We start from the raw sequence: 18565 nt of genomic DNA, 5'->3' as shown, positions 1-18565 counted from the left end.
CTGGCAAGAAATTTTGAACAGCGTCACAAACAGACCTGTGGCTGAACTCAAGCGTGGTGGCGCCATATGATAGCAAGAGTGGGCTGCTCAAACTAAGGCAAAGATACTGTAAGGGCAACTCCAGCAGTCTTCTTCTCAAAGAGGTGAAACGACGACAATGGAGTCAAAAATGATCCATACATTCAGGCTCACGGCAAAATGCACAATACAAGTGCGTCCTCTCCTCTGTCAGGCTCTCTCTCCGTATCCCCGAGGTGCGAAATAATAAAGACGCCGCGATTAATTAAGCTGGGTTCCTGCTCTCAGCCTGACCGCACAGCTACGTTCCTCGACCTCGATAACCGAATTTCCGCGGGGATAGCATTTTTTCCCTTGGTGGGGCGGCATGAGCGTGTTTCTGATCGGTCTTTTTTTTTAAACGAGTTCACTTCTGAGAACTACAACTACGCGCGAGATGTTTTCTATCTTCCCAAGGTCACCTCAGTCACATTCTTTATGCCTGTCCCTCGATGGATCTGCAGCACTCCGAGAGGTGCACCGCGCCCAAGGGTTCGCCGTGCGCCAAGGGCTCGTGGCCACCTGGTGGGAAAACACCCCCCCCCCCCCCCCCCGTCTTATTCCACCAAAATTGATTAATAAAAATTGCTTCGATCTCTCTCTTCCCGTCTTGCTCGAAAGATCTTGTGTTCCTTGGCCGATTTCGCTCCCGCTTTGCTGTCCCTTTCCCTACATGCCACCTTTCTTCTGCTTACATTTCCCGGGTTAAGCGGAATAAGCTTTCGCTGTAGGTCAGCGTTTGGCCTGCGCACCCCTTCTTTTCAGTCCTGTCATGTCGTTCGCGATGTTCTTTATGGGATCAGACAGAAGCCAACAGCCACAGAAACCAAGGAGCACAGGGGACATTTTTTTTATTTATTTATTTAATTTGTGGTGTTGATCAATTTAGAATATTACTGAATATGTTATCGCTTAATGCTAATTGATTGGAAAAGCAGAAGAAAAAACAACCACATGCCGCCGGTGGGATCCGAACCCACGACCTCCGAATTACGCGTCCGGTGCTCTACCTCTGAGCTACGGCGACGGCTGTCAAACCTTCTGCTTTCGGGGGTATTTATGTTAACAAGTAACCTAGCCTTGAGAGTGTTCATCAGCGCCACCCACGTTCATAAGCGGCGGACGTGGAACGTCCTGATTAACCGCAGGTGTGAGGGTGGAAATGAAAATATCTTGCCGTGTAGAATCAATAGCGTGGTATGGCCGGCAAAAACTGGTAATTTTAACTTGATACTGAAACTACCGTAAAACGGGATAAAACGATGCTCTGCGGTGGAACTAAACCGGTACCCTCGTACCCACCATGACCACAGACCACATAGAGGTATACATAGCCTAGCTGTTGTTAAATGCATCAAGGTCCCTAGAATCAAGGTCCCAAGGTCACTATTCGGAAATGCCTCTGCTGCTCACCTGCCCACCCTCGCTGAGCAGGTGAGGAGCAGAGGTATTTCCTCTTACTTTGGCAGGCAACCCACACAAGTGCCGCGTTTCTGCCACATGGTTTTAAACGCCAACGTACGCAACGCACATATCCCTGTCACTACCGCCACGTACCTAGCTCAAAGCGCGATTGAGGCGCCCACTGGCTGGAAATGATTCCTACAGCTTTTTTCCGCAGTCGATAGATTTTGGACAAATTTGTTTCAGTCATTGTGCCCCATTCCAAGTAACCATACGCTAATGTGGATTCGAAAAGGGATTTGTATAACAGTAACTTAATTTGTTTTGGTTGAAAGTAACGGAAGCGTGTAAGAATGCCCATTGTTAGAGAAAGTTTGGAAACCTCCACTGCGGCGTCCCTCATAGCCTGAGTCGTTTTGGGAGGTTAAACTTTATAAACCAAACCAATATATAAATTGAAAAGCAGCGGCCGGAGAACTGATCGCTGCGGAAAACCATGTAGTAATGGTTTGAAGCTGGAGCGAGAGTTGTTTATGTGCACCCTTTGCTGGCGGTATTAACTCTTTATTGCCTTTCGCCACACATTGATGCTTACTAACCTTGATATTATTGTTTTGTTTGCCATTTTACCCACCCTCCTTGGACCAGTTTAAGGTTTGGAGTATTGAACAAAGAAAGACGAAAAAACAGAAAAACTGACCGGAAACAACCCCTGAAACCACAATATTCCATTCTTTTTAATAATGAGGCGTGATCTGTTCCATCAAATGCTATTGAATAGTCGATGAAAATTCCAAGTGTATACAGTTAATGTTTAAAAGTGCCAAGAGGGATTTCTTCTTCTACTACCAAGGCGCTTTCTGCGAACGTATTTTTTTTTTTTTTGTAAACGCAGACTGATAGGGTCTCATGATGTAATGCTTGGTTGTCAATGAACTCATTCATTGGTGTATTTGTTTTTCAACAAGTTTGGAAAATACCGGGGCACTGAAATAGGCGTGTAGATAGAAATGTTATTTTTCTCACTACCTTTGCAATTTGTAATAACTTCTGCCACTTGGAGCTGGCGAGGAAATTGGCCGCGTCAAAAGATTTGATTAATGATGTGCTCTAACATAGGGCCTATGACAGTAGCAACGTATATACCCATAATAGAGAAAAAGAGGCTTTTTTGCAATGGTCTGTGGACTAGTCTCACATGCCGTAAGTCACAAATCAATAACCAAATTTTCCTCTACTGTAGGATGCAGTATTTCCGTTGGAACACCTTGCAGCGCTCTTTAAAAAAGAACTTTCCCGTCACGCCATATAGGATAACGGTTTCCACCTGCCAAGAATGAAGGGTGCGTGCCATAAAACTTATGTTGCTCTGCCTCCGCAGTGTATGGAAAACGGGAATGGCTGTGAGACACGCTGATGAGGAGGAACGCTGAGCGAGGGAGCAGTTCATCGAAAGTGTAGTTTATCTAAAGTAAGTGTACGATACGCAAAGAGAGAAACCATGAATGGGTGCCTGTGTTGAACAAGCTGGGTAACCTGGAACGTTTTTAAAACACAGCACAGCCGAGGTTTGGCTGCAGTTTAAGTCTTATTGCATTCTTCTTGAGAATTGTGATAAATTATGTTTGCTTGAAATCAACAGGTAATGAAAAATAGCAGTTTAATCTGTGCTACACCTAGATTACCCACAGCAGGATTTAATGCGTGCTGTACAATCTTTTCATCTCATGCATACACAAGAAACAACATACGGAAGGCTGTCCCTAAAGAAACCTTTACGCACTGGGCCCGCTTGGACGAAGCAGATTAGATGGTCTAGTTACCAGTCCAGCCTTATTCGGAGCCTAGACCCTCCCCAGGATTTGAAGGAAGTAAAGGCGCATAACGGGCTGACTTTGTCGGCGGTCTCATCCAACCGCGCCGTGAGAAAAAAAAAAAAGCATAGACCAAAAGCTTCAGCTGCCAGCTAGCATTTGAGTTTGCCATTTTACTCGTTCTCATTTCTGCATCACAACCCAGAAAGACGAACGATTAAAATGACAAACACGAGCGCTAGGTGGCAACTGAAGCTTTTAGCCGCTCTTTTTTCGCTCACGGTGCGGTTGAGGTGTCCGCCGACAAAGTCAGCCCGTTATGCGCCTTTCCTTCCCTCGAATCCAGCGAACGGTTCTTGGCTGCGATTATATAAGACTAGACTGGTAACTATGCTGTCTAACTAGCTTCGTGCAAGCGGGCGCTGGTTTCGTAAGGTCGCTTGTAAGCCCGATTACGCTGAGCTGGGCGAGTTGGAAAGGAGCATCTTGGAAAATTCCGCGCAACAAAGGGAAGAGTACAAAGGAAGATAAGAGGGCCTGTCTGTTTTTTGTTCCTTTCTACTCGTCAATTTGTTGCGCTGAATTTTCCAAGATGCACTTGTAAGCCCCCAGCAGAGGCACAGCGTGTACAATATGTGTGCTTAGAATCATCACCTGTTATAGGCCACTCGGCGCAAGGATTTCTTTTATGCGTAGCATATTGCAATCACTCTGTTCAGCCCTTGGGCGCGGCCGGGCAGCCACCAAACCACGAGACGTGACGTCACCTAACCACGTAAAAAAAAAACAGAAAAAAATAAAAAAAAAAAAACAAAAAAAGGACGGCTGAGCATGGTGGCGGTTGCCACCGCACCGTTTCAAAGGGGGCGCTCCTATCCATCCATCCATCCATCGATACGTCACGGAGGAAAAGCTGCTGAGAAAATCGAGTGTCGCCAAGCAATACCTCGCGCAAAAAGACCGCGCAATATACAACGCATTCTTGGTTTAACCAAGCTAAGCCTGGCCATTTTTTAATTTCATTTACTTCTTGAGTTCGGTCAGGCAGATGCAAGGAACGAGGACGCCGCTGTAGGCACAAGCATATTTCTAGACTTTTAATATGAAAGCACTCATACAATCGGCAGAGCCGAGCAAAAACCTTGCTTGTGTATCTTGCTTGTGCATAGCTCATTGCCATACCAACTGCGACGCCAAGAAGCAAGAATTTGGTCCGGGATACCCACCAAATTCGGCATTTGCTGATTTGGACCAAAATCGGTGCCCAACCATATTTGAGCGTGCTCAGCGCGATGGCGATCTCCAAATGTAGGCCGGGTAATTGCCAAAATTTGGCAAACTAGTTCACGGCTTTGAGTTTGGCGCCATCTCGTTGCTATCGTGTTGTGGCTTAACATTTACGTCACCGCGCTTTCGAGAACGAGTGACAAAGAAAGACACACTGCACGTTCCTAAAGCATAAAAAGCTGCAACGCTTTCAAATATTCAAAGAGTGTCTCTTTGGCCCTTCTCAGGACATTATGCATTCATAAGTGGATAAAATTCATGTCTTATAGGGTGTATTTTACATCAATCTTTGCTATACTTCATTGCTTCGGTGCGTACGTCCTTAAAGTGGCTGTTCAGCAATGCTTTTATTGCAATTGTCACACTTATTGAGAGCTATCAATTATTTGAGCAGGTGCCCCTTTGCATAAGCTTCTATGACCAGCATAGCAGTTGACATGGGAGCACTGGGTGTATCTGTTGCTCTAGCAATCGCTTCGGCTGACGTGGTTACTGCGACAAGCGTATTTTAAGGCGAAAGCCTTTAATGGCTCATACTGTCGTGACCAAGGCGCGTTAGCAAATTTCTCCGCGTTCAGATTGGTTGAAATGGTCGTGACGTCACTGCGCGCGAATTTTGACTGGTGTCCACCGAATTATGTGCGCAATTTCCTTTACTCAAATACAATTTTCATTTTCTTCATTACGGCCCCTCTTTCTCTTTCTTCTTTCACTTCACTTCCTCCCTTCCTCTACGGTGCGGTTCAGGAGTCCACCGAGATGACAGAGAATTACAGAGCCATATCCTTTCCTCAAAAAACGTTGCGTTCAAAGGGCAACGCATCGCGCCGAACGGGTGGTGGCGTTCCGTGGACTCCCTGGCAGCGCTACAACATGCTGTCGCGTTCCACTCCTAAAGGCGAAGCTTAAGCATCATTAATTAGCAGTTAATTTGTATTTAGTCACTAATCAGTAATTATCCATTATTAATTAGTAATTGCTTAGTAATTAGTCATCCATTGAGTGTGACGTCATCCAGTGGTGATGTCACCAGTGCCACAGAGGCAGTCAAAGTGGTGCGGAAAACGCTTTCGCCTCTACGCACTTTAGACAGTCAAAGTGCCCCCTGAATTTTTTAGCATACCGGATAGCTATTATCGTATACGTATACCAGTTTTACCCGACGCCTCCTGCTCACGCGCAGCGGCCCTGCGCAGTCACTCCGCGTGCGCAGGAGACCTCCAATAAAACCGGTATACGTCTCCTCTAATACGTCTCAGGTATGGAATGACGAACGGACACAAGTCTGTAGACAACGAAAGGTGAAATGTAGCGCTAAACGCAATTCCTAAATTAGAAAGAGAGCATACAAATACTTGACAGCGTCGTGCAGATTGTTTTCATTAGTCAATCGATTTTCAATCGATATTACAATGAATGAGCATGCGCAGTGGCGCCGTGAACGACACCCAAGGGGCCGGAGTCCGTGAACGCTGCAGTTCCATTTAGTCGCGCCTGCTAGTCGCTTGTCGAACCGCGACTCCATGGTCCAGCGGGAGTTTGGAGGCCTTCTGTGCATAGAAAAACTGTCATCAGAACATGAGCCCGCGCAAGGAAAGGCGGAACGCTAAAAAAGCTACAGCGAACAGAATAAAAATGAAGCAATATAAAGAAAAACAATATAAATAAAGAATATACGTACGCTGGTAGATATCATGTGGCCCACAGAAGAATGTGCCACCAGAGCGGTACGAGAGGGGCACCGTCTGGTTCTGGAACACGTATCCGCCACTCTTCTCGATCCGCCTCGACTCTGCAGCAGCCTTCCTCTGGCCGGCCAGCACGTTCACCTCCTGTGTGGACCGTTGCTGCACGATGGACTGCGGGCCCGACGTCATAGCACCAAACCACATCGGGTCCGTGTTCTGGATGCCTCGCATGACGTCCTTGGAGATCTGGTATTCGTCGACAGGGCGCTCCTCTTCGTCGAGGGACGTCGTGGTCCACTCCATGCCATGCTCTGAATCCTTGGTAGAGGTTGAGGCTGAGGGAAATGGAGCGCCACGCAATTCTCGCCTCACACTACTGGCCCTGGTCGTCAGTCTCATCCTAGGCCGACCTGAACACATCTAACAGCCCGGCCTTCCTCTTCTACGCTCGCCTTGGGCTCCGGGCTTCGACGGTAGTCGTCTTCCTCTTTCAGCCTCTGTCTCCGGATCCCCGAGGCGCGGAATAATAAAGGCGCGGCGAATAATTAAGCTGGGTTCCTGCTCTCTGCCTGACAGCACAGCTGCGTTCCTCGGCCTCGATAACCAAATTTCCGCAGGGCTCGCGCTTTTTCCCTCGGCGGGAAAATACCCACAAAGACCATCTCTGAAGATCTGTTGCACTATAATATGCCCTTTGAAATAATTTCAGGGTCCATTTAAGCTCGGTCGTGCTCAGCGCTGCGACGAGGAGGAGGCTGCAGGGAGAGCACAGGTGGATTAATTCCTGCAGTGCATAATGTAACTCACCAACTATGTGAAATCTCAGCTGAACAGGTCCATGTACGCACATATACATCTGCACAGAGTGAATATATTGTCATAAACGACGCCACGTAGTAGTCAGGATGGCCGAGCGGTCTAAGGCGCCAGATTTAAGCTCTGGTCCTCGAAAGAGGGCGTGGGTTCGAACCCCACTTCTGACAATATGTCTTTTTTAGTTTTTAATTTTTCACCTGCTGTGAGCGCTGTACGTGCACAACGCTAATACACATTTCTATTATGCAGCACAGTCCTATTTTTTTTCTTTCCCCTGCGGTCGGATAAAACTTAAATAATGGTGCAGCAAACGCCCCTCAGATGAAGCACCCCAGAGCACAGCACGGTGTCAGGACGAAAAATTATCTCGCCCGTCGCGCCTAGGCCATGGGCCGGGCATGAAGTTGCGGGTCCGGAAGGAGCATCGTTCGATTCTTCTGCAGTTGTCTGTCCCAAGATCGTTGTGTGTGTCCCCAAAATAACACCTGCTGGCTTTGAGAAACGCCACTGAGGAAATGCATACTGGACTAGCCCACGTCGTGTCTTTTAACATATACTATGCACTAAACAGGTGTTTTGCTTTCCGTCTCTACTGAAAAGCGGGCATGAATTCTACCTGTGAAATCCAGTTCATTAAAGAAAAAGAAAAGTTATTACTGTGGCAGCAAGGACGTTTTAATATTTGCACACCGCGCGCCGTAAAACATGACTGCAGATTAAAAGCCTAAAGGTACATGTACATGTACAGCTACAAATTAATTTTGTACGCGTGCATGCTACCCTTTTCATTTAACTCTCGGGACTCCCAAGCGGCCTAGCAGATGATATCACTGCTGAAAAAACCGTTCGGCCGGACCCGCCTCATCCTCACTTCTTTTAATATATAGCAAACCAATTTCTTCAAGCGTTCTGGAGATTTCAGAGCATTTTCTGGCCACTTTATAACTTCTGCATAATACGAACCCCCTTCCATGCAGTGAGCAATTTACCTCTTGTGCTGCTGCGGCAACGAGCCCGAGCCCACTCCGAGCTTGGCGGACCGGGCCAAGTACAATAAAGTGATAACTTAGAGGGCCCTGGATTCAAGTCGCGGGCCTGGGCCGGGTTCGGGCCTCAGGATTAGGCCTGTGCAGACCTCTGCCCCAGCCATTGGCGTAAGCAGATTTTCATAAAGCAGCGGTTAATCCATGGTCAATCCCCTGTGATGTTATAGCGTGACCAGGGATTAACCGCGACGCCATGAAAATAAGTCGACGGCATTCGCTGGAGGGCCTCATTTGAAGGGCATCTGCAGCTTCCTTCTTGAGTTGTATCCTACTATATAGTTTCTGTTTTTCGCGCGTTCGTGATACTGTCGTACGTCAAAAACACACTGGCCCAACTGTCGGCAAAGATTAAATCGCAAGCACGGTGAAGAACCTTCACATTTCTTTCAACCCTGACAGCTGCCAGTGATGATTCCACCTAGCTGTGGCGTCTGTTGACATGCCATCACGGCTCCCGCACTTAATGCCCCCCGCGATGGCTGAGTGGTTTTGGTGTCCGGCTACTGATGCCAAGGTCGGGGGGGTTCGATCCTCGCTGTGCCGGCCGTATTTGGATGGGGGCGAAACCCAGAAACGCCCGCGTGCCGTGCGATATCAGCGTACATCAGTGAATCCCAGTTGGCCTAAATTAATCCGGAGCCCTCCGCTGTACGGTGCCCCTCGCACACTAAACACGAATACACCTATCTGGGAGTAAAAAGGGAGTAATGTTGTCCTCTAAGGCACACCCTTCGTTATAGGTGCGCGTAGAGGACAACTTTACTCCCTTTTTACACATTTCTGTTTACAGTGTGCACAGTCCCCATGTGCCGCTTTGGGACGTTAACAAATTTTTACTCCTTCACTTTCTCACCCTCTTAATAGCGCCGGTAGACCATCGCGTTGATACCATTACCAAACTCGCTCAGGGCGTCAGCACAAGCGACCACGGACATTTGAGCTGAGGTGAAGGGAACCATCAAGACGGACAGCGCTTAAGACTGCTTACGTGATTTGAACGCGAAAGCATTGTCTCATCGCGAGTTCTGTTGCGAGGTTAATTAAATATTCCTTCCTTTCTAGTCACACACCTACTCATTAGCATATAGTCGCAAGGAAGCGCATACACTAGCTACGCCTCTATTCGGGAAGCAAGTCTGTTCTGTAGGATGATCGCCGAGTCGCAAGTCGCGATTTCGGAACACATTCGGTTTTGTGGCCTATGGGTTGCGTGCTCGCCTCGCTATCTCAAGGTCCTTGGTTCAATTCCCAGCCCCTTAGCAGGAACTTTTCTCCTTCGCTGTAGGCCTCGATATATCTTATGGTTTACTCCTGACTTCACGTGAGAACATGGTGACGTCACTGAAGAATTTTGCGCCATGCACGCGCGACGGACGCTGGCTTTCGTGCTGATCGGACATAAGTTTTCATGTTGATATAGGCAAAAGCGTGCCTAATGAATCGCGAAGAAGCGTTTAGCGTCCCGTAGCAGCGTCGTGTAGAGAACCTGCGCTGCCCAGGTGGCAGTGCAGTTATTCCACTAGGTGCCTAGAGAACTGCTGCCGTCAGTCGCTTGGACCGCTACAAACGCGAGAGCACATTCTGAACGATTAGAAGACCGCGTTTGATTGATAGCACTATTTGTCTCGCGTCTGTAGACATAACCCAGATAGCTGACAGGCACCACTTTTGGCTTCGACAGAGCGCAAAAGCTCACGCCAATAAGCTCAGGAAGGTGGCGCGGAATAGCACCAAGAGCGCCCCCAAAACTGCTTGCTCCTCTCGCTATGCAGTGTGTTACGGCGCTGCAATCGACACGGCAAACTTCAGTTTGGGTTCCATATACTCCGTCGCGCTGCACTTTGGCGATCACGCGGCATTGATTCTCGTCATGTAATATGCAATTCGAAGTGAATATTGCACAAAGACACGCATCTGCGTTGTCTTCCTTAGTGATCACATAGTACAAATATTCTAGACTGTCGACGGTACGTCTTCTCTGCTGGTGAGCTGCACTGCGCGAATCACCGTACTACATCGATGCTTGCACCCTGATACACTCAGCTGTCGCTGTAAGACAAATTGCGCGATAGCGTCTTGTGCCCACCGGTTTCCTCAAACGGGTACCAGCTTTCCCCCGGTCTAATACTCGGCTTTGCTCGGTAGCGGGCTTGAGAAAGGAGTCTGAACCTTCAAATCCCGCCACTGTATAAGCTACATCGATGTTTGCACCCTCATACACTCAGCTGTCGCTGTCAGACAAATTGCGCGATAGCGTATTGTGCCCACCGGTTTCCTCGAACGGGTACCAGCTTTCCCCCATCTAATACTCGGCTTTGCTGGGTCGCGGGCTTGAGAAAGGAGCCTGAACCTTCAAATCCCGCCGCTGTATAAGCTACCAACCGGCGAAAAAAAAAAGGAATAAGTGCCCGTATTTCTTTTCGCCCATACAACGGCCAACTGGAACGACTTCTCTCGCCCGACGCCGTGCTCCATACTAGCACTCTCCACTCTAAAAACACCATCGAATAATAACGGTAGAAAAACGTCCGTTAATGCCGTGTGATACACTACCACTCACGAACTCAAGTAATAAATCTTAGCACGAAATTTGCGCGGTACAAAAAAAAGAGATAGGTAACTAAATGAACTGTGTGAAACCATTGTGACAACACGCTGTCCGGATTCAAGGACGTCCATTTTGTGCTCTAAAGTCGAGGGCAAGGGTGCGTACAACTCATGTCCCCCCGCGCCCTCGACGTTCTGTTCCACCGAACTACGACAATGAACGACGACAGAGCACTTCATTTCCTGCAACATCAGGAATCACGCTGGCACTGCGCAATCAGGGCACGGGGGAAACAGGTGCGAACGTTCTCAAAAACACCGAGGACGACTGCACAGCGACCGCAGTCCTCAAAAAGGAGCAGTAAAATACCGGTAAGAACGGGTGTGCGGCCGGGATCCACCAACTTCCCGTTGTTACTCAATGCACGTCCACGGGAGGTATTCGAAACTCTGTACTGGAGAAAGCTAGAAAAAAGTGTTAATGGGCGATACCTTAGGATATCAGGTTTGCTAATGACATTATACCCTGCTGAGTTGCCCACAGTTTGAATTGCAGCAGATACCTGAGGACCTGATAGGCAAAGTGAGAATGATAGGGCTGAAAACTAGTACGAGGAAAACTAAAGCCTGCAATGACCAACAGTCTGGCGAATCTAGCTCTCTACAAAAATTGCAGTGAGAGAGTCCATACCGAGGGCTTAAGCTAACACTTTCGAAAAATCCCCGAGATAGGATGATCGAAATAGAGAAAGCACATATTGTCTGGAACAAACTGACGGCCGTCGCGGACGCCGATCATGTTCAAAAGCATGCTTATGAGCTAATTAACTCAAAATTACAAAACAACTTTTTATTTAGCACAGTCAAGTGGTTACAGGCATTTGAGAATGCGCAGCTATGGACCAGACGACGTTATAAATTCTTTCTCTAAAGTCCTCCATCGCGAGGAAATCTGGGGGGTTTTTTTGCCCCAAGATTGAAACAGAGCGCATGAGTTGCGCCGGAAGTTCAGAGGAAACTCTATTCCTTGATAACGCTTTGCAATGTACAAAGCACCCAATTCGAACCGTCCGCGTTCTTGTACCATGACATGCACTTTCCTTTGCTCCACTGCTATCCTTTCTTTTGCACCAGGCGACGAAGCAAAAAGAAACCCATGCCCCGGTACAATAGAGCAGGCAGTACGAATTAGGCTCGGCAGACAATGCAACACGACACCAGCATACGTTACGTCTGCACTGAATTCTCTGCGCTGTTTCGGTTTTGTGCACCCGCCCCAAGTGCAGATTTGCGGCGTGTTCATAAATCACGCGCTCTCGGGCGCAGGCGGAATACACCGGACCTGCGATTAGAACTCACCACAACACCACAAGAGAGCAAAAGCTATCCGCTCCAGCTGGTTCCGCGACTGCACCCCGATCGGCTGCTCAGCCCAAGGTCGCGGTTGCGATATAGACCGTGGCGGCAGCATTTTGAGATAGATTGTGGGGGGCTTCCTTAATTGAATAACAGCTAATTTAGCCGGCGTTTAAATCCGCTGACTTGCTACTCTGCGTGGGGAAGGGATTCGGGGAGAGAAAGATGAAAAGAGATGTCGGTCGGTCGGTCGGTCGGTCGGTCGGTCGGTCGGTCGGTTGGTCGGTCGGTCGGTCGGTCGGTCGGTCGGTCGGTCGGTCGGTCGGTCGGTCGGTCGGTCGGTCGGTCGGTCGGTCGGTCGGTCGGTCGGTCGGTTGGTTGGTCGGTCGGTCGGTCGGCCGGCCGGTCGGTCGGTCGGTCAGTCGGTCGGTCGGTCAGTCAGTCAGTCCACGAAAAAATCGCCGTTGGCCAGGCCACGTAAAACGCACAATAAAGAACCGGTGTTCTCTTAGCGTGACGACGTAGAAACCAACGGAACCAAAACGTAGTCGAAGGCAGAAGAAGTTTAAGTGGAATAATCAGGTTTTATTTTGGGGCAGAGCAGTCGCGGCTGGCGCAACGCAGCGGTAATTAGAAACCACTGTCAGAACTACGCCTTTGTCCAGCACGGTGGTGGTGAAACTTTCTAGCGCATACAGAGGAGCGACCCGAAGCCGCCCCCCCCCCCCCCCCCTTAAACTTGCAAGCGTGGTCGAACGGGTGGTAGTTCATAATCGCAAAAAACAGTGGACCCTTAAGAAACGGGCTGAGCAAGAGAGGACGACACCGCTTAAGCGACGGCCGCTATCCCTTGGGCAGCGGCGGCGTCATCAGCCAGCTGGAGGAGCTTGATCTCTGTCTCCGGGCGGAGGCTGAGCATTGCAGCCTCCTAATGATCAGAGTCGGTAATGAAGTGACTCGCGGGTAGGGACTGCGGGCAACCCGGTGAATGTAAGTAATCTTTATGATGATCATTGTAATAACGATTATGATCAACATCAAATGAGAACTTTTGGCTCGCAGTGTTAAGCACACAGAGAAAGAAGAAACCACCCTCTTCCAAGCAAAGCTAGATGGCATTGTACTGTACCTACGCTTTATTTTTATAAAGTGCCTCCTTGGATGTCGCGATACTGAACCTACAAGCAATATAAAACGGAACACGTGGCTTTTCACCTCTGTTTTGCAATCGCGTGCCTCTCTTGTTTACGGCATCGGCATGCACAAAAACGGTTGTCTCGATCCGCTCAGCGAAACGTTCACGCCCTCCTCAAGAGTGCAAAAGTGGCCCCGGCATCCACCTGAGAAAGCGTACACTCAGAGTACGAGCCAGGCCTGCATCACGGGACCTTACCGTCTCGAGATCGCCCTCTTTCTCCCTCTTTCCGGATCGTCTACAGGCAAGTATTCTCGTCCGGCAGGTCATCCCACGAATGTTTGGCCATAGATGTCCCTCGGAGAGATCCAATTCAAGAACGAAGCGACGAATGCCCCTCAAAGGCGGCCCTCAAGCCGATGGCCTCGACGTCGTGCCTAATCCCCTTGCAGTCTGCCTGACATCGCGGTAGCTTTCATATGGAAGGTCTAGATGTGGAGGCTGTATACTTATGTACATAAAGCGACACGAAACACTCAGACACACAGGTCTGTGGGGCCAACCGCGGACAGTAGAAATGACCCCAAAAACGAAGGCATATAAAATTGAGCACGTGTATGTTTCTCCACCGCATAAAGTGCGTCACAGTGAATGGCTCTCATGGCAAAACATTTGGAAGAGAACTTTATTAAACCTATGAGCCCATTGTGATCGTAGACAGCGAAATTGGCAACGCCTTACTGCACAGCACTGCCGAATCAACTGCAGCTAGTGTCAGCATCCAACAGTGCAGTAGTCATATGAAAGTTAGGAATGTTCTCGCTCCACCTTCTCCGCTATTTAGTTATTGGTGAAAAATCGGTATTTCAATGGTTGAGCATGCGCAGTGGCGCCGTGGGCGCCACCACAAAGGCCCGAGTCCGTGACTGCGGCAGTTCCATTCAGTCGGTCACGCCAGCCACTTGTCGAACCGCGATTCCTTGGCCATGCAGGAGAGCGGCGGCCTTCTCTGCACGAAAAAAATGTCACCGAACATGAGCGCGCACAAGGAAAGGCAGAAGGAAATAAAAGGTACAGTGAACAGGATAAAAATGAAGCAAGACAAGAAAAAATTACCTGCGGTTAAACTCTGCTCAACCTGGTTTGAGAGGGAAAACTATGGCGTATCAAGCAACTTATAAGCGGCTTGGCGTCTGCAACGTTGAGTGCGCTCCAGACACTGGATAGGCAGCGCATCTATCCTGCCACCCTGGCAGGTGGCAGTTAATTGCTGATCACGAGAGTTTGCTCACCCAATAAACGCTGCGGCCTATTCCACCAGTTCCGCGTGTCTGCCACAACGTTGTCAGCGCTAACGCATCCAGCCCACATCTCTCTCTCACCACCCCACGTACCTCTAAAAGCGATTCAGGTGTCTACTTACCAAGGTAGAAAGTTATGCGCACTTCCTTTCCTTAAAATCATCTGAGTGTAAAACACTGTCAACGCCAACGCCAATGAATGCAATGAACGCCGACGGCCTATGGCTTCAGTAGATTGGTTTTTGAAAAAAGGAAACAGCACAGTATCTGTCTCACAGATCTCGCTGGAAAGGCGGGAGTGAAAGCAGAAAGAGCTGGCGTATGGGATGTCTATGGCTACAGCGCCGCGTTTCTATCACAACGTTGTCAATGCCAACGCATGTAACGGACATCTATCACTACCGCCACGTAGCTCAAAGCACGACTTAGGTGTCTACTGCTCCAAGAGGGCAGTTATGCGCCTTTCTTTTGCTTTCCAAGCTCGCGCTCCGCTCGTTTCGTAGCTTAAAGCACGCCTAAGCTGTCCACTGTACCAGGGGGCCAGTTATATGACTATCCTTTGCTTTCGAAGCTCAAGGTCACTTGAAGGTGAAAACTAGGCACCCGGCGATCGAAGCACGAGGTCCCGTAGTGAAACATTCGCTTCAAAACCGATATAAACAAAGAATATACTCACGCAGGCAGTTATCGTGTGGCCCACAGAAGGGTGTGCCACCAGAGCTGAACGATGGCGGCACCGTCTGGTTCTGGAACACGTATCCGCCACTCTTCTCGATCCGCCTCGTCTCTGCAGCGGCCTTCCTCTGGCCGGCCAGCACGTTGACCTCGTGTGTGGACCTCTGCTGCACGACGGACTGCGGGCCCGACGTCAGCGTACCAAACCACATCGGGTCCGTGTTCTGGATGCCTCGCATGACCTCCTTGGAGACCTGGTATTCATCGACAGGGCGGCGCCCTTCGTCGAAGGACGTCGTGGTCGACTCCATGCCTTGCTCTGACTCCTTCGTAGCGGTTGAGGATGAGGGAAGCGGCGCGCCACGCAATTTTCGCCGCACACTGCTGGCCCTGGTCGTCAGTGTCACCCTGGTCCAAATCGAACACATCCAACAGCACGGCCTTCGTCTTCTTCTACGCCCGCCTTCGGCTCTGGCCTTCGACGGTCGTCGTCGTCTTCCTCTATCAGCCTCTGATTCCTGATCACCGAGGTGCGGAATAATAAAGGCGCGGCGATAAATTAAGCTGGGTTCCTGCTTTCAGCGTGTCCGCACAGCTACGTTCGTCGGCCTCGATAACCGAACTTCCGCAGGGATCGCACTTTTTCCCTAGGTGGAGTGACGTGAACGTGTTTCTGATCAGTCTTTTTTTGAAACGAGTTTGACCTCTGAAAACTACAGATACACGCGAGACGCTTTCTATGTTCCCAAGGTCACCTCAATCACATTCTTCATGCCTGTCCCTCGATGGATCTGCAGCTCTCCTAGCGGTGCACCGAGCCCAAGGGGTCGCCGTGCGCCAAAGGCTCGTGGCCACCTGGCGGGCCTGCCCCCCCCCCCCCTCCTTTCTTATTCCGCCAAAGTTGATGAATAAAAATTGTTTCGATCTCTCTCTTCCCGTCTTGCTCGAAAGGTCTTGTGTTCCTTGGCCGATTTCGCTCCTGCTTTGCTGTCCCTTTCCCTACATGTCACCTTTTCGTCTGCTTACATTTCCCGGGTTAAGCGGAATAAGCTTTCGCTGTAGGTCAGCGTTTGGCCTGCGTACCCCTTCTTTTCAATCCTGTCATGTCGTTCGCGATGTTCTTTCGGTATCAGGGTGAAAATAAAAATATCTTGCCGTGTAGAATCCATAGCGTGGTATGGCTGGTAAAAACTGGTAATTATAACTTGATACTGAAACTCGCTTAAAACGGGATAAAACGATGCTCTGCAATGGAACTAAACCGGTACCCTCCTACCCACCATGACCACATAGAGGTATACATAGTCTAGATATTCTTAAATGCATCAAGGTTCCTAGAGTGAAAGAGAGGCAGCACTCGTAGCACGCCAGCGCGTTACGCATGCGTGCGTAAAAGAGCATAGAAGCGCGTAAACGTTAGCACACAAGTAATGTAACAGTCCTGCAACAACACTGCAAGATTACAAGTGCCCCATTGATCAAGGTTTGCTTTCCTTTTTTAGCAGTGTTTCTAATGCATCCGCACAGGATTTGGACAGCAAGCATTCGGTTGCAAACAAAAAATTGGTTCCTTTAAAATCAGCTTTTGGTATTTTAAAATCGAATACACGCCCCGTCGCACCTGGGGCGTGTCTCCAGGCTCCGATTTCGAGAACACAGCCATTAGTTATAAAACCGGCATTGCTTAAGCCCCAGTACGAACAGAAAAATTCCGAGCCGCACAACCAATTCACTGAAACGGCTGATTCGATCTTTGAATGGTGGGCGTGCGCCTCAGTAAATTAGCACAATGATCAAGATCAAAACTTGCGGAGTAAACAAAGCCCCTTTATAAAGTCGTCAATGCGGCAAATCAACACTGCATCTATGCGTACAGTAACAAAGATGCTGCAGCAGAACAGCTCGCCGTCTTCGTAAGATTACCTCCCTGATGTGGATAGCGGTGAAGGTCTGCAGTGTCTCCTCTATCTCTAATGTTAGGCAATCCAAAACGCCTCCTGCAAAAGGTGCGATTTCCAAGTTATGTTTAGTTTACTATAGTTTCAGGAGCATATAACGCCGACTTTCTTCCCAGGCGCCTCTCAATCTACACTCGTAGCTTTTCGTCAGAGGCCCATTTTATAGGCGTGTGTGAATACGCGTGATTTTTTTTAATGGCGAATCAAACACCCTTCTATTCCATTCGTCTAACGAATCAAATAAGCATGTTCAAAACTATACTGAGAACGAATCCAATTCGTTCTTAAGTTTTCCAATGCTTTTCGGATAATCGGTGAATCGAAAGAGACAGTTTTTTCCGAAGACTGGTTTTAAAAAATGATGGCCGATTTGCGTAGTTAGGCCAAGTGCGAATTGGGTGCGTTAGCAGCTCGATTGTAACTTCGGTTCCGGTGTTCAGATCCAGTGTTCACGGATGGCAGTTGTTCGGATAGCGATAATGGGTTAATGTCCGTATATGCGGAATTGGTCATTCTCTACGTCGATAGATCCCTAGGAGTCTTCCTACCATTCATGGCGCATTGGAGGAGCGGTCAAGCGATGCGCCACTGCCCGTCTATGGCAGGGGCTGCCATCGGTGGGACTCGGGTAGCGTGTGTTTGGTCGCGATCCGGGTTTTTCTTCCCGAGCAGCCTCTCACTATTCCCGAGGCTGCCCACCTGCCCAACCTCGCTGGGCAGGTGAGCAGCAGAGGCATTTCCTCTTGCTTTGGCAGGCAACCCACACAAGTGCCGCGTTTCTGCCACAAGGTTTTAAACGCCAACGTACGCAGCGCACATCTCCCTATCACTACCGCCACGTAGCTGAAAGCGCGATTGAGGCGCCCACTGACTAGAAATGATTCTTATAGCTTTTTTCCGCAGTCGACAGATTTTGGACAAGTTTGTTTCAGTTATTTTGCCCCATTCCAAATAACCATACGCTAATGTGGATTCGAAAAGGGATTTGTATAACAGTAATTTAATTTGTTTTGGTTGAAAGTAACATAAGATTGTAAGAACACCCACTGTTAGAGAAAGTTCGGGAACCTCCATTGCGGCGTCCCTCATAGCCTGAGCCGCTTTGGGACGTTAAACCCACATAAACCAAACCAATATACAAATTGAAAAGCAGCGGCCGGAGAATGGATCACTGAGGAAAATCGTGTAGTAATCGTTTGAAGCTGGAGCTAGAGTGTTTTATGTGCACCGTTTGCTGGGGTATTAACTTAAAAACAGACTGAAAGCTAATAAAGATGCGTGATCTGTCCTATCAAATGCTATTGAATAGTCGATGAAAATTCCAAGTGTATACAGCTAATGCTCAAAAGCGCCAAGAAGGATTTCTTCTTCCACTACCAAACTACTTTCTGCAAACGTTTTCCTTTTTTTTTTTTTGTAAGCGCAGACTGACAGGGTGTCATGATGTAATGCTCGGTTGTCAATGAACTCATTCCTTCTTG

The 18565-nt window shown here is 48.8% G+C and overlaps 2 protein-coding genes and 1 non-coding gene across 3 annotated transcripts; 1 reads left to right on the top strand and 2 right to left on the bottom strand.

The window, feature by feature from the left end:
• Positions 1 to 4315: 4315 nt before the first annotated feature.
• LOC149349774 (importin-7-like) lies at positions 4316 to 6649 on the bottom strand. The gene is made up of 2 exons (XM_089575484.1): positions 6244 to 6649; positions 4316 to 4344 (listed from the first exon to the last, which is right to left on the bottom strand). Exons 1-2 carry the CDS (start codon positions 6647 to 6649, stop codon positions 4316 to 4318), a joined length of 435 nt encoding a protein of 144 aa, XP_089431610.1.
• A 500-nt stretch (positions 6650 to 7149) lies between these two features.
• Positions 7150 to 7233, top strand: TRNAL-UAA (transfer RNA leucine (anticodon UAA)). The gene has a single exon. It is a non-coding gene; the product is annotated as a tRNA-Leu (tRNA).
• Positions 7234 to 14091: 6858 nt separating this feature from the next.
• On the bottom strand, positions 14092 to 15437 carry LOC149349772 (importin-7-like). Its single transcript, XM_089575483.1, has 2 exons — positions 15128 to 15437; positions 14092 to 14159 (listed from the first exon to the last, which is right to left on the bottom strand). Exons 1-2 carry the CDS (start codon positions 15435 to 15437, stop codon positions 14092 to 14094), a joined length of 378 nt encoding a protein of 125 aa, XP_089431609.1.
• Positions 15438 to 18565: the final 3128 nt, after the last annotated feature.

This window comes from Amblyomma mixtum, chromosome 3 (assembly GCF_055824585.1).
Source record: "Amblyomma mixtum isolate Tamu chromosome 3, ASM5582458v1, whole genome shotgun sequence".
NCBI classification, from domain to species: Eukaryota; Metazoa; Arthropoda; class Arachnida; order Ixodida; family Ixodidae; genus Amblyomma; species Amblyomma mixtum.
Note: the sequence above shows the minus strand (reverse complement) of the source record. Positions and strands in the feature narration are given on the sequence as shown.